The sequence below is a fragment of the Heterodontus francisci genome, chromosome 4, assembly GCF_036365525.1.
Source record: "Heterodontus francisci isolate sHetFra1 chromosome 4, sHetFra1.hap1, whole genome shotgun sequence".
Taxonomy (NCBI): Eukaryota; Metazoa; Chordata; class Chondrichthyes; order Heterodontiformes; family Heterodontidae; genus Heterodontus; species Heterodontus francisci.
Genome location: NC_090374.1, coordinates 113,386,319 through 113,403,684, shown reverse-complemented (window position 1 = coordinate 113,403,684; position 17,366 = coordinate 113,386,319). Strand labels below are relative to the sequence as shown.

General features: G+C 42.2%; 1 protein-coding gene across 3 annotated transcripts in view; it reads right to left on the bottom strand.

Moving 5' to 3' along the window:
- Window positions 1–570: 570 nt before the first annotated feature.
- LOC137369199 (transducin-like enhancer protein 4) overlaps window positions 571–17,366 on the bottom strand; it is a 208,273-nt gene continuing 191,477 nt past the window's right edge. For all 3 annotated transcript variants that reach the window (XM_068030007.1, XM_068030008.1, XM_068030009.1), the window contains 3 exons: window positions 14,526–14,676; window positions 11,531–11,607; window positions 571–3,853 (listed from right to left, as the gene is read on the bottom strand). In XM_068030007.1, the coding sequence (XP_067886108.1) occupies window positions 3,746–3,853; window positions 11,531–11,607; window positions 14,526–14,676 (336 nt within the window). In that variant the 3' untranslated portion in view covers window positions 571–3,745. The remainder of the gene's footprint in view (window positions 3,854–11,530; window positions 11,608–14,525; window positions 14,677–17,366) is intronic.

Genomic DNA, 17,366 nt, shown 5'->3' with positions numbered 1-17,366 from the left:
GGAGGTCTCCCAGGAAAATGAGACAACCACAACATTCCTGCTGGCTTGGGGGATGGCAGGGAGGGCTTCCTTCAATGAGAAGCTGTAGCCCACGGTGGGCCCCAAGCAGGAAAAAACCCACCTCCCCCTGCACTCATCACCGAGCCTTGCTCCCCTCATCGTTTGGGTCTGCCGGATTGGCCCCAGTGATCCCGTCTTACCTAAAGTCTGGGTCTCCAGTGCTAGTCCTAGTTTCAAGTCTCCCAGTACTACTTAGCTGCTGACCCTCTGATTGGTTGATAGCTCTTACAGACAGGATCCTCGTCTATAAAGGGGCAGGGATCCCAGCGCTGGGCATTTAATTGCCTAAGCATCATTAAATAGAGCTGGAGGGGGTGTGATCCGAACGGCCAAGGCAGGGTTCCCACCGCCTTTTTGGCCTGGTGCTGAGAGCTCCACTGGCTCCACTAAATCCAGCCCAATGTTTACAATAACAGGGATGGGAAGTCTGTTGGTGTCCCTTTGATTTTTCTGGGTGCAGTACTTCAAAGAAGTGAAAAAGGAATAATCAAAATACTGATGGTGCACTGAACCAAATAAATATCTTTGGAAACCACATAAGAAGTGAAATAGTGAGAGGCACATTCATGAAGGAGGAATAAACAATACATGTTACAGAGGTAATGGTATATCCAAGTGTTATAGTGAGAAGGTACTGTAATTTAGAAGTAGCAATAAGTTAGTTGGAATAGTACATAAATCTCAGGGTTTATACAGCAATGCCTGGACAGTTCATGACAGCCCCTTGATTGTAACTCACTTTATTCTTCCATTATTGTGCATGTACAGATGACGCACTATATTAGTGTTGGTGTATTGGATGTAAATCCAGTTGACATTCAAATCTACGTAAAGGCTGATCATGAACATCAGTCACGAACCCACATACAAAGCCTCCAACTACCACAATAGATAAAGCATCTGCATTATACTTATTAGACCATGAGTTACAGTTGACTTTCTCCCTTTATCCCCTCCCCATCCTCAACTCTATAATAATGTTAGATTTTTAAGTTAGCAAAAAAAGGCTACTTTTCATAGCTCACTAACTGAGCTCCAATGATATTGCTCACAAGAAGTGAGATTTCTGAGTGAAAGTGGTGAGCAAGGCCAGGGAGCGAGAAATGGTGAGGCTGAGAAATGAAGCTGGGACCAATGAGGTCAGAGAGTAAGAGGGTATTGCAGTTAGAAAATGACTGAAACTTTCAGAGTGGAAGAGGGCTTAAGTGAATTGACAGATAACCATTCATTGGTTAAGAACAAGGAAGGCAAAAAAAGGGAAGACTTCAAGAGCACTTTAAGAAGCGATTGAAGAGTGCAAAGAATCTGGGGTAGGATTGAGAAGGCAGAACCAGGGGATGGGAGGGAGTAACAGGCATGCTGATTGACCGGAGGTTGAGGGTGTATTTCAATTGCCTGAAAGTTAAGAGTGGGAGAGTAAGGGGCAGGTAAGGAATATGCAGAGGCCAAGGACTAACTGATGGATCCAAGCTCTGGAAAATGAGCAGAAGGTAAGCAAGCATCCCAAAGAAGGGGACACCCATGTGAGGGAAAGATGCGACATGGAATGGATAAGTTTAGTGATTTTATTCACAATTTGTTTTTTGTTCGTTCCATTACAAAATTTAATTTTAGGGATATATAGTGGGGCAAGTTGGGGAACCAACTTAGCTGCTCAAGAGTTTTTGTTTTTAAAAAACAGGGATTTGATTGGTCACTTTTGTGGTAGTTACTTTTTACAGAATATGAAATAATTGCAGGTGTTTTTCCAGTACGTGAAACACCTGAGCCAATCAGCATGTTTCTCATCTTATAGATTTTCCTTTGTATATGGATGCTTTCTGCCCTATTTTTCACAATACCTGGAATATATTGTGAAGTGGTATCATTTTTGTTACTTTCAAGCCTGTGGCCTTCTGACAAAACAAAACTAACAAATTTCAAACAGCAAGTGATCATTCTAGGACCTATCAAATTTTTTTTTTTATTCATTCATGGGATGTGGGCGTCACTGGCTAAGCCAGCATTTATTGCCCATTTCTAATTGCCCCCGAGAAGGTGGTGGTGAGCTGCCTTCTTGAACCGCTGCAGTCCATGTGAGGTGGGTACACCCACAGTGCTGTTAGGAAGGGAGTACCAGGATTTTGACCCAGCAACAGTGAAGGAACGGCGATATAGTTCCAAGTCAGGATGGTGTGTGACTTGGATGGGAACTTGCAGGTGGTGATGTTCCCATGCATCTTCTGCTCTTGTCCTTCGAGGCGGTAGAGGTCGAGGGTTTGGAAGGTGCTGTCTAAGGAGCCTTGGTGCGTCGCTGCAGTGCATCTTGTAGATGGTTCACACTGCTGCCACTGTGCGTCAGTGGTGGAGGGAGTGAATGTTTGTGCATGGTGTGCCAATCAAGCGGGCTGCTTTGTTCTGGATGGTGTCAAGCTTCTTGAGTGTTGTTGGAGCTGCACCCATCCAGGCAAGTGGAGAATATTCCATCACACTCCTGACTTGTGCCTTGCAGATGGTGGACAGGCTTTTGGGGGGTCAGGAGGTGAGTTACTTGCTGCAGGATTCCTAGCAACTGACCTGCTCTTGTAGCCACGGTATTCATATGGCTACTCCAGTTCAGTTTCTGGTCAACGGTAGCCCCTAGGATGTTGACAGTGGGGGATTCAGCGATGGTAATGCCATTGATTGTCAAGGGGAGCTGGTTAGATTTTCTCTTGTTGGAGATGGTCATTGCCTGGCACTTGTGTGGTGCAAATGTTACTTGCCACTTATCGGCCCAAGCCTGGATATTGTCCAGGTCTTGCTGCATTTCTACACGGACTGCTTCAGTATTTGAGGAGTCGCGAATGGTACTGAACATTGTGCAATCATCAGTGAGCATCCCCACCTCTGACCTTATGATTGAAGGAAGGTCATTGATGAAGCAGCTGAAGATGGTTGGGCCTAGGACACTACCCTGAGGAACTCCTGCAGTGATGTCCTGGAGTTCAGATGATTGACCTCCAAAACCACAACCATCTTCCTTAGCTCTAGGTATGACTCCAACCAGCGGAGAGTTTTCCCTCTGATTCCCATTGACTCCAGTTTTGCTGGGGCTCCTTGATGCCATACTCAGTCAAATGCTGCCTTGATGTCAAGGGCAGTCACTCTCACCTCACCTCTTGAGTCAAATATTAAGTTTTCTTTCGCCTTAGCTTCATATTATCAGTAAGCTTTACTTTTGGCAAATTTCAAGAATATTACTCTATAACTTGATAGTCCTATTAAAATATTTCAGCAATTTTGTAAAACAAAGAAATAATAAAACACACAATACTGCTCAACACTGAAATGATGTACCACCCTCCATCCCCTTTCCCAAAGAGCGTAACTAACCTTTATCACCAAAGCTGAGAGCGCGCTTTGGTGAAATTAATCAATTTCAACAAAGATTATAAAAAGTCTTGAGAAACAAAAATAAATAGTTGAAACCTTCTGGTCCTTCATTCAATTAATGGCAAAAGAAGCTTGTCCCATCCACTCAGTAGTTGGAGTTTGAGGGTTTTGTATATTAGATGGTCGTGTCCAGAAATTACGATCAAATACAGCACAGAGCTGAGAAATGATGACAAGAACGTTGAAGTCTTTGTTTTGCAAAGTCAACCATAAAAAGCAAATCTAACAAAAGTGCTATAGTGAAAGGTATCTTTGTGTTCAGGCTCCATTCCTAATAAATAACTTCATAGACTGTAGCCTTCTTGTCCCCAGAGCCAGTGACAATGTATTTATCATCCACTGATATGTCGCAGCTCAGCACCGATGAGGACTCCTTGGACTGTGAAGATTAAAAAAAAAAGCACCAAATAAATGAAAGGGCAAGAAAATGACATTGTCCATATCATTATGGAGCACTTAGCACCAAGAGCATTTTGTTAGTGTGTAAACAATGCAAATTTTCAGCATTTCACAGAAATTAGTATGTCACATTTAACTTAATGTTCCATTGCTGGCAATACCCCAACTTCAATGGCAGAGCTGTTGGGTCAACAAAACAACGCTATTGCCTCCACCTGAGTAGTTCGTGCTTCTTTCTCCTCCATTATTTCCTAAGGCAGTAGCACCACCTCAGCAACATAAACTGTGTTTTCCTGGCTGTAAGCAGGCTGAGTGTTCAACCCACCTCTACGAACCAGTGATGTAGATACCCAATCAGAAATGAAGTCAAGAATCCCAACTTTCAAACAAATTGTTTGTTCCTGATTTCCAGCCTGTGATATAGACACAGTGGATTCCACAGCACCAGATGGTTTGGGTATTGTATAAGCACTGCTTGTACAAAATGCTCCACAACATAAACAAACTATTACTTGCAGTTATTTAACGTGCTTCAGTGAAAACTTTGGTTCTGGAATCCAACAGACTGACCCATAATAAAAATTGCAAGCTAATTGGGCAGATTTTCCTGTTTGAGCATACAGGATTGGATTGCCTGGGGGCTGCACAGAGGAAATGCAGGCTGTTAGTGCCACATGTTTATAAGGGAACCTCTACAATTTTCCTGCGTTAATATAAATGGACAAAAATTTGTGCTGGCCTCCCTGGGGATGTGGGATCTTCCCTGAATGATCTGCCTCTATACGTCGCATCCAAGTGATCCAATACACCCAAATGAAAGAACAAGAAAATTTGCTCTATATTTTCATTGTGAGTGATTTCCATTCTCATCCTTTTTAATGGAGGCTTAAAATGCGAACAACCTGCAGAAGATTTAATTTCTAAATTTATAAGTTGTCTTTGTCTTTTTAGATTCTCTGTGTCATTTGCACTATGGTGTAAGCAGTGCTTAAGTTGTGTGCAACTGCAATTTGTTGACTTACTATACATCTCTCTCTGTCTCCTTTTCCTTGAACCCTCCCAAAAACAATTTCACCATCATTTACAGCATTCCCTATGAGGCCATGGAAAGATTTAGAAATCGTCACATGGCAGATTATAGAGGAAATAAATTAGATGTAGTTTTGAGACTGATCATCCAAACAAGATCCACAAGACTATATATCAATTCATGTGGTAAAATACTTCCAGTGAACTAGTTCAGCATATATTTGCTGCGTGTTTTACTCTTCTATTATTCCACTGGAAGTGGTTAGAAAATTCTGCTACCTTGGGTCCGCAGTACGAGACAATCTGTCCCTTGATGCAGAGCTTGATACACGAAGAGGGAAAGCAGCTACCACTTTTGATCGACTTGCGAAACGCACTTGGGATAACACCAAGCTGACCCTTAGGACCAAACTAATGTTTACAAGGCCTGTGTTCTCAGCACCTTGCTATACAGCTACCAGGAAAAGCAGCTCAATAATTTCCATCTTCGCTGTCTTCGGCGCATTATGGGTATATCCTGGCAGGACAGGAATCACAAATGTGGCAGTCCTCTCAAAGGTAGAGCTCCCAAGTGTGTTGGCACTAATTAAACAGAGGTGGCTTCGGTGAATTGGATATGTCTGCAGGAAGGAAAGAGGTCATATACCCAAGGACCTTCTGTATGGTGTGGTAGCTGGGGCCCGACAACCAGTAGGGTGCCCAAAGCTCTCCTCCAAGAATGCTTGCAAGCGTAACATGAAGGCCCTAAATATGACTATCACACCTGGGAGTCACTAAGTGGCGAAAGAGGGAAACAGCGACACATCCTGTGGACTGATGTGCAAGAACATGATGACCAGCAGCTTGGAAACAGGGGCCAACATCAAAAACAACTGTTAACATCACTTGGCAGCTTCACATGCAGCACTTGTGGCAGAACCTGCCTCTCAAGGATTGGCCTTCACAGCCATCAACAAAGGTGCACCAAGAGAAAACACCCCACCTAAATGGATTGTTTGCTGCATGTCCATCATCTTTCGCAGTTGGAAAGATGCCAACCACAGTGAGGGGAGAAAAGAGAGAACTAATACTTACTAGGTGATTGAGTCGCGTAACACTACAACTAAGGGCCAACAGCAAAGCTTACTCGATGGCCGGTGCAGAGAAAAGTGCTGCTGAAATAGCGTGGTAAGAGTTCAACATAACAGCTGTCAGATGAGAAAAAGGCCGTTTAAAGCTCATCCATCATGTATCCTAATTCTCCCATGGCAGCATCCAACTGAGTTTTGAATCAGATCAAAGTTTTTGCTCTATTATTCTGCCAGTAAACTATTCCAAACTTTTCCCTCATTTGAAATAGTTTTCCCTCCTACAATTAAAAATATCACTATTTTTCAGTACTTTATCATCTTTCTTATAATATTTTATGTTCTTTGTAAAGAAAGTAATCAAGGGAGAGGGGAACTTCATGAGAGTCTGAAACATAAGGTACTCACATCTTTCCTCATAGCTCAACCCATTTGGGATCAATCTTGCTGCTCTTCTCTGTATAACTAGGGCTGTCGAGAGAGCTTTAAATTAAATAGCGGAGAGGATGGTTCACATGAGGGGAGATTTGGAAAGTTAAAGAGAAAGGACAAGGCAATAGTGCAGGGTAGCGATACAGGTAATGATAACCAGAGTGTGACAGGAAGGGACAGAACGTACAAACATAAGAGTGCACCAGCAAATAAGGTCAGAGTAGGGAAAAATGATAAAAAGACAGAATTAAAGGCTCTTTATCTGAATGCACGCAGCAATTGTAACAAGATGGATGAATTGATGGCACAAATAGAAATAAATGAGCATAACATGAAAGCCATTAGAGACGTAGTTGCAAGGTGACCAAGGCTGGAAACTGAATATTTGACATTTTGGAAGAACAGGAAGAAAGGAGAAGGAGGTGGGGTAGCTCTGTTAATAAAGGATGAGATCAGTATATTAGTGAGAAATGATCTTTGCTCGGAAGATCAAGATGTAGAATCAGTTTGAGTGGAGATAAGAAATAGCAAAGGAAAGAAGTCACTGGTAGGAGTGGTTTATAGGTCCATTAACAGTAGCTCCTTTGTAGGACAGAGTATAAATCAAAATAAATAATGGGGGAATTGTAACAAAGGTGGGCGATTTTAATCTTCATATGGATTGGACGAATCAAATTGGCAAAGGTAGCCTGAAGGATGAGCTCATAGAGTGCATTTGGGACAGTTTCTTAGAACAATATGTTCTGGAACCAACCAAGGAGCAGTCTATTTTCAACCAGATAATGTGTAATGAGACAGGATTAATGACCTTATAGAAAAGGATATCTAAGCAAGAATGATCATAACATGATACAATTTCACTTTCAGTTTGAGGGTGAGAAATTTGGGTCTGAAACTAGTGTCTTAAACTTAAATAAAGACAACTACAAGGGTATGAAGACAGAGTTGGCTAAAGTGGATTGGGAAAATATTTTAAAAGGCAAGACGGTAGAGAAGCAGTGGTAGATATTTAAGCAGATATCTCATAACCCTCAAAAAAAGAAATATTCCATTGAGAAAGAAAGACTCTAAAAAGGATGTACCATCCGTGCTAACGAAGAAAGTTAAGGGTGGTTTCAAATGGGGAAAAAAAGGCATGAAATATTGTGAAGATTAGTGGTAGGCCAGAAGATTGGGAAAATATTAGAAACCAACAAAGGATGGCTAAAAGAATGAGGGAGAAATTAGAGTATGAAAGTAAACTAGCTAGGAATATAAAAAAGAGACAGTAAAGTTTCTGAAAATACATCAGAAGGAAAAGAGTAGCGAAAGTAAGCATTGGTTCTTTAGAGGATGAGAATGGGGAAGTAATAATGGGAAACAAAGAAATGGCAGGGACTTTTAACAAGTATTTTGTATCTGTCTTCATGCTAGAAAACATTAAAAGCATCCCAAAAATAGTTGAAAATCAAAAGGCAAAAGGGGGGGAGGGAGGGGGAGGAACTTAAACAATCACTAGAGAAAAAGTACTAAGAAAACTAATGGGACTAAAGGCTGACAAGTCCCCTGGACCTGATGGCCTGCATCCTAGGGTCTTAAGAGAAGTGGCTGCAGAGATAGTGGCTGCATTGGTTGTAATCTTCCAAAATTCCCTAGATTCTGGAAAGATCCCAATGGATTGGAAAACTGCAAATGTAACACTGCTATTCAAGAAAGGAGGGAAACAGAAAGCAGGAAACTATAGGCCAGTTGGCCTAACATCTATCATTGGGAAAATGCCAGAATCCATTATTTAGAACATCGGAAAATGATCAAGCAGAGTCAACATGGTTTTATGAAATGGAAATAGTATTTGACAAATTTATTAGAGCTCTTTGAGGATGTAACAAGCAAGCAGGGTGGTTAAAGGGGAACCAGCAGATGTAGTGTATTTGGATTTGCAAAAGGCATTCAATAAGGTACCACATAAAAGGTTAATACACAAGGATGAGAGCTCATGGTGTTGAGGGTAATATATTAGCATGGATAGAGGATTGGCTAACAGAAAACAGAGAGTCGGAATAAATGGGACATTCTCAGGTTGGAAAACTGGCATTGGGGGCTGCCACAGGGATTAGTCATATTAATGACTTGGATGAAGGGGCTGAGTGTCTTGTAGCTAAATTTGCTGGCGATACAAAGATCGGTTGGAAAGCAAGTTGTGAGGAGGACACAAAGCGTTTGCAAAGGGATATAGATAGGTTAAGTGACTGTGCAAAAATTTGGCAGATGAAGCATAATGTGGGAAAATGTGAGGTTGACCACTTTGGCAGGAAGAACAGAATTTGCATGAGATTGCAGAATGTTTCAATACAGAGGGATCTGGGTGTCCTTCTGAATGGATCACAAAAGGTTGGCATGCAGGTACAGCAAATAATTAGGAAAGTAAATGGAATGTTGCCCTGTATTGCAAGGGGTTGGAGTATAAAAGTAGGGAAGTCGTTCTAGAGCTGTACAGGGCATTGGTGAGATCACACCTAGAGTAGTGCATAGTATTAGAATTAGAACATTACAGCGCAGTACAGGCCCTTCGGCCCTCGATGTTGCGCCGACCTGTGAAACCATCTGACCTACACTATTCCATTTTCATCCATATGTCTATCCAATGACCACTTAAATGCCCTTAAAGTTGGCGAGTCTACTACTGTTGCAGGCAGGGCGTTCCACGCCCCTACTACTCTCTGAGTAAAGAAACTACCTCTGACATCTGTCCTATATCTATCACCCCTCAACTTAAAGCTATGTCCCCTCGTGTTTGCCATCACCATCCGAGGAAAAAGACTCTCACTATACACCCTATCTAACCCTCTGATTATCTTATATGTCTCTATTAAGTCACCTCTCCTCCTCCTTCTCTCCAACGAAAACAACCTCAAGTCCCTCAGCCTTTCCTCGTAAGACCTTCCCTCCATACCAGGCAACATCCTAGTAAATCTCCTCTGCACCCTTTCCAAAGCTTCCACATCCTTCCTATAATGCGGTGACCAGAACCGCACGCAATACTCCAGGTGCGGTCTCACCAGAGTTTTGTACAGCTGCAGCATGACCTCGTGGCTCCGAAACTCGATCCCCCTACTAATAAAAGCTAACACACCATATGCCTTCTTAACAGCCCTATTAACCTGGGTAGCAACCTTCAGGGATTTATGTACCTGGACACCAAGATCTCTCTGTTCATCTACACTACCAAGAATCTTCCCATTAGCCCAGTACTCTGCATTCCTGTTACTCCTTCCAAAGTGAATCACCTCGCACTTTTCCGCATTAAACTCCATTTGCCATCTCTCAGCCCAGCTCTGCAGCCTATCTATGTCCCTCTGTACCCGACAACATCCTTCGGCACTATCCACAACTCCACCGACCTTCGTGTCATCCGCAAATTTACTAACCCACCCTTCTACACCCTCTTCCAGGTCATTTATAAAAATGACAAACAGCAGTGGCCCCAAAACAGATCCTTGCGGTACACTACTAGTAACTAATAGTATTGGTCTCCTTACTGAAGGATGGATATACTTGCATTGGAAGCAGTTCAGAGAAGCCTCACTAGGTTGATACCTGGGATGGAGGGGTTGTCTTATGAGGAAAGGTTGAGCAGGTTGGGCCTGTAATCATTGGAGTTTAGAAAAATGAGAGGTAATCTTATTGAAACACAAGATTCTAAGGGGGCTTGACAGGGTAGATGCTAAGAGGATGTTTTCCCTCGTGGGGGAGTCTAGAAGAATTCCTTCTCCTAGATGGTCATTATTCTTTGGAATTCTCTTCCCCAAAGAGCAATGGAGGCAGGGGCATTGAATATATTCAAGGCTGAGTTAGATAGAATTTTGACTGACAAGGGAGTCCAGGCTGTCGGGGGCTGGCAGGAAAGTGGAGTTAAGGCCATAATCAGATCAGCCATAATCTTATTGAATGGCGGAGCAGGCTCGAGAGGCTGAATGGTCTACTCCTGCTCCTATTTCTCACGATGTTATCATCTTTCAAATGCACACTTTTTTGTGGCATGTTGTGGTGGTCGACAGTACAGTCTGATCAATACACTGTGAAACCTCATCAGAACATCTGTTCAGTGGTGTAGCCTAACTCTCATTGGGAAATGGATTAAGACTCCCTGAACTGATTTCTTAATCCTTGTAGCTGACAGACAGTCGACTTTCATCACAATAGTCTGGGCTTGTTTCAGGTCCAGGCTCATAAAAGGACAGTTTTGATGCACTGAGCCAGCCTCAGCTCTGTTTATATACTGATCTGTAGACAAGCCTTTGTCAAATGTCCAAAAAAGCATTTGGATGGGAAGCAGTAAAGTAGCATCGCCAGTGAAACAGATTAGCACTAATGATCTGGTGAGGAGGAGGAATCTCTTAACCTCACTGTATTCTATAATGATTTTATAAAGACATGCATGTTTGAACATTTTTCCATAACAGTGAATGTCACATTTCCCATCTCCCGATAAAAAGACTCATTGGGCTTCACCTGCTTTTATGCTGTAAATGTCATCAATTAAAAATAGTGATTAGTGTAACAGATCTTTATGCCACATAGAGTAGCATTTTAAAATAAAAAGTTTTAAAAGATCTCTAAATGCAAGTAAGTTGAGCTACAAATTATTTTCCTCTAGTGTATTCTTCAGGTTTCAAAAACACAAGAAATTACAAAGAGAATCAGTTATGTTTAGTTTAGAGATACAGCACTGAAACAGGCCCTTCGGCCCACCGAGTCTGTGCCGACCATCAACCACCCATTTTATACTAATCCTACACTAATCCCATATTCCTACCACATCCTCACCTGTCCTTATATTCCCCTACCACCTACCTATACTAGGGGCAATTTATAATGGCCAATTTACCTATCAACCTGCAAGTCTTTGGCTGTGGGAGGAAACCAGAGCACCCGGAGGAAACCCACGCAGACACAGGGAGAACTTGCAAACTCCACACAGGCAGTCCCCAGAATTGAACCCGGGTCGCTGGAGCTGTGAGGCTGCGGTGCTAACCACTGCACCACTGTGCCGCAGTTTTGTGTATGGATTATAAACACTTTAGAGTTTCAGTATGGTGCAATGCTCTCTCCTTTCTCGGAGAGAGAAAATAGTAATGATTCATTCTTACCTGAAATATGCTTGCTCCATAAGGTGTTCTCCAGGCATTCAGCAGATTATCCTTCCCAGTGCTTACAAACCACTTACCTAGAAATAAGTTTTGAACACAATAGTTCACCATTTTGTTCGGACAAATTTAAGAAACTGTTTTTAGGTTATAATCACAACTTTATTTTAAAATGTAATTATTTGACCAAACACCATCTTCTGTCAAAACTAAGACTTCAAAGACAACTTTCATCTCTCAAATCAAATTTGCTGAAGCAAACTTCCATTTCCTTATACATCTACTTCCTTATCAATAAAGCTTTTGACCTTCAACAAATTTTGTAGACAGGAAATCCAGATAATTGTCCTTACTCTTTTAGCTTCTCTGCTACATGCCTGTGTGGCTCACTGTTGCCATCAGGTAAGTATATTTAACTGAATTTTTAAGGTGTTACTTCGGAATTCTGAAAAATTTACAGTACAGTAATGGAACCATGATAACATGTCTATGATTGAGTCACTAGCACCCCGAAGGAGGGGACACCCATGTTCAACACCTTTTGTAGATTTATTCCCATTGATCTTAAGTTATTGTGAAGGTTGACTCTTTTTGCTGACAAATCAAATCTGCTGCATAAGATAATCAAAAGGGCATTTTGTCTTTGGCTAGACTAACTCTAAAGTGAGCAGCAGTCTAAAATTTAAAAAAAAATCAGAAAATATCAAAGAAAATAAAAAAAGTAATGAGGTACCAGAGGGCTTTCAGTATCAGTCAGCATTTTTAGAAGGTTGGGTGGGGGAGTGTGTGGATGGGAAAAACATGATTATTATGCAACTACCGTGTTAAAATGGCTCTATTTACACACACACACAGCTGCATTTCTGTGTAGGTGGGTCTCCCGGTGCCATGCTGAAAAGGTGGGGGAATCCCGCCTCTACATATTCGCGGTCCCCCGGAGCAATCCTACAGTGTTTTTCAATTAAAGATTCATGAGCTGGACCCAGGCATGTAGCAGAGAAGCTAAATGGGTAAAGTTAATTATCAATGGTCAAAAGCTTTATTGATAAGGAAGTAGATGTATAAGGAAATGGAAGTTTGCTTTAGCAAATTTGATTCGAGAGATGAAAGCTGTCTTTGAAGTCTTAGTTTTCACAGAAGTTGGCGTTTGGTCAAATAATTACTTTTTTTAAAGACGGGGATCCCGCCTCCATGAGCTGCCCTCAGAGGGCCGGCAGCTCAGTACCATCTGCAGCGCCATTAGGAGCAGTGGTCACTGCCGGTACTGCAGAGGCCTCGGACCCAGGCCAGTACTGAAACCTCAGACAAGAGGCAGGTGAGGCGGGGTCAATGGAGCTAGTCCAGAATGCCCCAGCAAGGAAGCTGGGCAGGTGGTTGTGAAGTCCAGGGGAAGAGTAGTCCCAGGGGGTAAAGTTGTTCCCATTGGGAGTCCTCTGTGGGCTACAAATTGCCCACAGAGGAGGGCCACCCCCCAAGCCAGCAGGGAAGGCACCTCGTGTTGCAAGGTATCCTCCCCGCACAGCGGAGGCCTGCGCCCTGGGGCTGGTAAGATCTCAACAGTGGCCAATTAAGGGCCTCAATTGGCCTTTGGGCAGGAAGGCCATCGTTGGCCTATCCTGCCCCCGGGAAGATCGCTTGGTGATGGACCATCAGCTCCACCGCCTCCCCCGCCACCCATCACGATATTCCGTGTCCCCCGCCACCTTCCCCGCCTCAGGGGGCCCCTTAAAATTCCAGCCATTAAATTGTAAAATGATATAAATTGTTACATAGTTTCCCATGTTTATTGAAAGTTTATTTTTTGATTGCACAGCTAGATTATTCATGGCTGAGATGACAGATGAGTCCTAAATTCTGCAAACAAAAAAAATGTTGGCTTGAAGATATTTAGAATTGGAATACCAATGCCAATAGCTCAAAATTTGTTTAAAACTTGGCATTTGGTGGCTGGCCTCCAAATTGGATTATCATCATAGCACTATTTTGAGGTGAACAGATAAACCATTGCCTGGGGCCAGGTGCAGTAAAAATATAGTAATGAATCATTTCTCTTCCCCTCCCCTCCCCAAATATAATCCTATAGTCATCTTAAATATTTTTGTCAAGAATAGTACTACAACTGAGTATCTACATTATTCTGCAAAGTTAATATTAGCACTCCAGAGCAGGCAGGGTGGGGAAAAGAGGTCAATTCCCTGTTGGCAGTGGACTAAGATAAGTAATCAAAGCAGATTCCGTTTTTGACAGCTGTCTCCATGTGACAACGTGTACAAAAACAAATAGAGGACCTCTCTTCACAGGAGGGAGCAATTCTCGACAGGGGCGATGATAATCCTCAGTGGAAATCGGGCAGGCATTTCACATCAACCATGAGACTCACCTGCTGACATTCCACATTGATCACACAGAACAAGAACACTTGTTCTTCTGAGCAGGTGAGAGGGACGCCCACTGGAAATCAGCGAGATCCTTCATTAAATGTGCAGACTGGGCTCTAATGTTGTTATCAGAGGCCAATTGCTATTTTAACTATGGGCCTGAGTGGTGAAGTGGCTATGGCTTTCCCATCAGGTCTATCTGGAAGGAAGAGGTTTCAGGGTCAGTTAAGTCCCAAAAGGGCAAATATTTTTACTTGACTGATTTTCCTTATGGGGCCAGGAGGAGCAGGAGCACTCTAAATCCTTCCTTACAATCAACTTACCCAAGTGCAGGTGATCGTTCCCTCATTGCACTTTCACCTACTGGCCAGTTGCCACTTCCGGCCAGTCTTGCGTGAAAAGAGTTAAAATCTCCCAGGCATCATGCTAACAGAGGTCAGGATGGTTTGCACCTGTCCTGGCCCCAACCCACCTGAGTTAAAATTTGAGCTAATAACTCTTGTCCCTCCCCCACCTCCATGCTACAAGATAGGAGGGTGAAGTCCTTGAGATAGTTAAAATAAAAATCAATATCACCAGCACAAATATTATGATAAGCAGGATCAGAAAGAAGAAATTACCACAATGAGCAAACTTAAGAGACAGCACACAACTCTCATGGAGGTGCAATTGGTATTTGTCTGGTTTTGTCACATGCAGCACCTCTACATTGCTGTTTTCCATTCCAACTGCGAGCCACTCTCCCGTGGGACAATATCCCAATGAAAAGATCTAGAGTAGAAAAAAAACGCAATTAAATGATATAATCTGTATCCGATGAAACAGTTCATTTTGTAAGCGATGGACCAATTAATAGCTATGTGATTGTAAAATTGACTATGTATTGCTCTAGGACAAAGAATATATTCTGAAATAACAACGTGTTGGTGGAGTTATGTTGTCCTCCAAACTGGTAACACAGCAAGGTCAACCTTTTGCTTTTAGATAAGCATTGGGATGTTGTAAATGGCAAATTCTGAAAACATGCATTGTAAGTTGTCATTGAGTCGATTGTAGAAACTTTAGAATGCTATATTGTTGCGACCTACTGCTCCACAGATAAAGCCCCCAATCAAAATATATGAGTCTGATTGTGGTGGGAGAAAAGCACTGATAATTCAATCCTGTCCCTCCACAGATCGCCGAACATATCATTTTTAAACTTTCCAAATTAAAGACCCAGCCAAATTGTACCATCTATTAACCCCCGAATGAGGCTAACCAAACCAGGTGTCTTTAAATCAACAAATTAACTGTTTAATTAACATAACTTCCCTTCCTTCAGTTCAAATTATCAGAGATCTCCATTTTGGCTTGACTTTTTTTTGAATTTTGAGAAATAATAATAATTAAACAGATTAAAATTCTCTTCCTTCAGTTTAAATGGCTGAGAGCTTTTTTTTCAGGTGCTAACACCACAGCTGTCTGTCTGTTAGAACAGACTGTCTTCAACTAAAAAAACAGTTCAAAACTGAATTGTAACAAATATATCGCTTGATACTCACGCCAAGTGGCTGTATCCATGGTAACGAGAATGCACCCTTTGAATCACAGTTTCCAAATGGTTGTACCCAAAAGCAACCGAAAATACATTTTCTCTAACTCTTGAGGCTTGCTGGTTCTTACAGCAGTACTGATCCTTTGCAAGCCTTAAAGGCAAACCACAAATTCCCCGGACAAAGAAAAACTACAGGACCATGACACCTCAGTCCCTAGTGGAATGAAACGCCATTCCTGAAATGCATTTCATTATAATGGGTAAAAAAAATACAAATTGATAAAACGCTAACATTTTTTCCCGAATTTACAGATATACTCGTTTCTAAAAAAAATGTTTAGACTACAGCAACAAGTTCCACCAAAACATTTCGGCTTTAAATTTTCGAAAGGTTGTTCCAATTAACCCATTTCAAATTTACAAGCATAGTCTTCCGATTGTTTTGTGTTTTACCTCCAAGTGTCCCTATTGTCCATCACCTCAGTCAGGTGAACTGCACAGCAAGGAGCATTACTGGGTTTACTATTCTCTGAGAAGTTTCTCGAGTACCCCTTAACCTATGTGACATTACTTGACACTGGAAAACCTGTCCTGTGTAACAGAAGCTGATTTTTTCTTACCCTGGGGTGTCAAAGGTATTTTACAGTATCCCTCCGACCCATCTGTCTCTTAAGACACACTGTGTTGCCCACTCTGTACTTACAGTCCTTTAAATGAGTATTTGGGTCGGAGTCTGCCTTCTTTACCACAGTGACTTTTCTAGAGTCTATGCAAGTTTGAGCTGACCCACCTGGTTTAGTCATCAAGACCGCCTGCGAATTCCAGCTGACCTGAATAAATTCAACTAAGCTGCCCTTCAGCATGCTTTGTACCTCTGATTCCACTTGGCCCTGTCTGTCTGGACCTGAGCAACAAGGATGTCATCTTCAAGGAATAGTTCCCCCTATACTCACATCATGTGTGGTTTAGGTTGTACATCCTATCCTGGCTTATTCCTACAAACTTTTGAAACGTTGTGAAAACCCTGGTTAGGACTTCACGCTGTTTTGCCTCTAAGTCTAAAAGCTTATTGTTTAATTTTCCAAGCCATTCTGCATTCGCTAATGGGATATTTGGAGGTTCAACCTGAGAATTTCCTAGGTCTATTTCTGCCTCATCCTTACTATCCTTTTCCTTCTCCACAGTCCCGATTACCTGACATACCTGTACAGGCTTATCCTCCCCCCTGCGGTAATATGGTTTCTCAGCCACTGGTATGGAAAATAGTGGTGCTGGTTTTATGGTTGGTTTGTGGTTTTCCCACCATTTGACAGGTTTGGCATGCCCTACAAAATTGTCTCACGTCCTTTGTAAGACCTGGCCAGTAATAATGTTTGCTTATGTGTGATTTGGTCTTCTTAATTCCCCTTTGTCTTGCAAAAGGAATGTCGTGTGCTAACCTTAATAATCCTGGTCGATATTTAGGTGGTACCACTATCTGCACAACAACTGTCCAGTCTTCGTCGGCAGGCCTATGAGGCGGTCTCCATTTCCTCCTTAAAACCCCGTTTGCCATATAATAGCCTTCCAGAACTCCTTTCGCCTCAGCTTCTGTCAGAGCCGTCTGTGCTATTTGGTATATCTCTGGATTAGCTTGCTGTGCTGCAATGATAGATGATCTGTTAAACAACTCATTTGGATAATCTAAATCCCCAAATAAGGTTTCAGATGCCTGGCTATCTATTTGTGGTGCACCTTTTACCTCTGACAATGGATCCTGTTTCACCATTGCTCGAGTAACTACACACGCAGGAATTGTTCCCAGAACTTGTTCCTGTAATTGCCCTGTTTCCATACTTTATACAAAGATTATGGGTAAACACACCCCGCAAATTCCATTAACTAAAACTTTAGCGTTCAAGGCACTCCCTGGTGGAAACCTCAT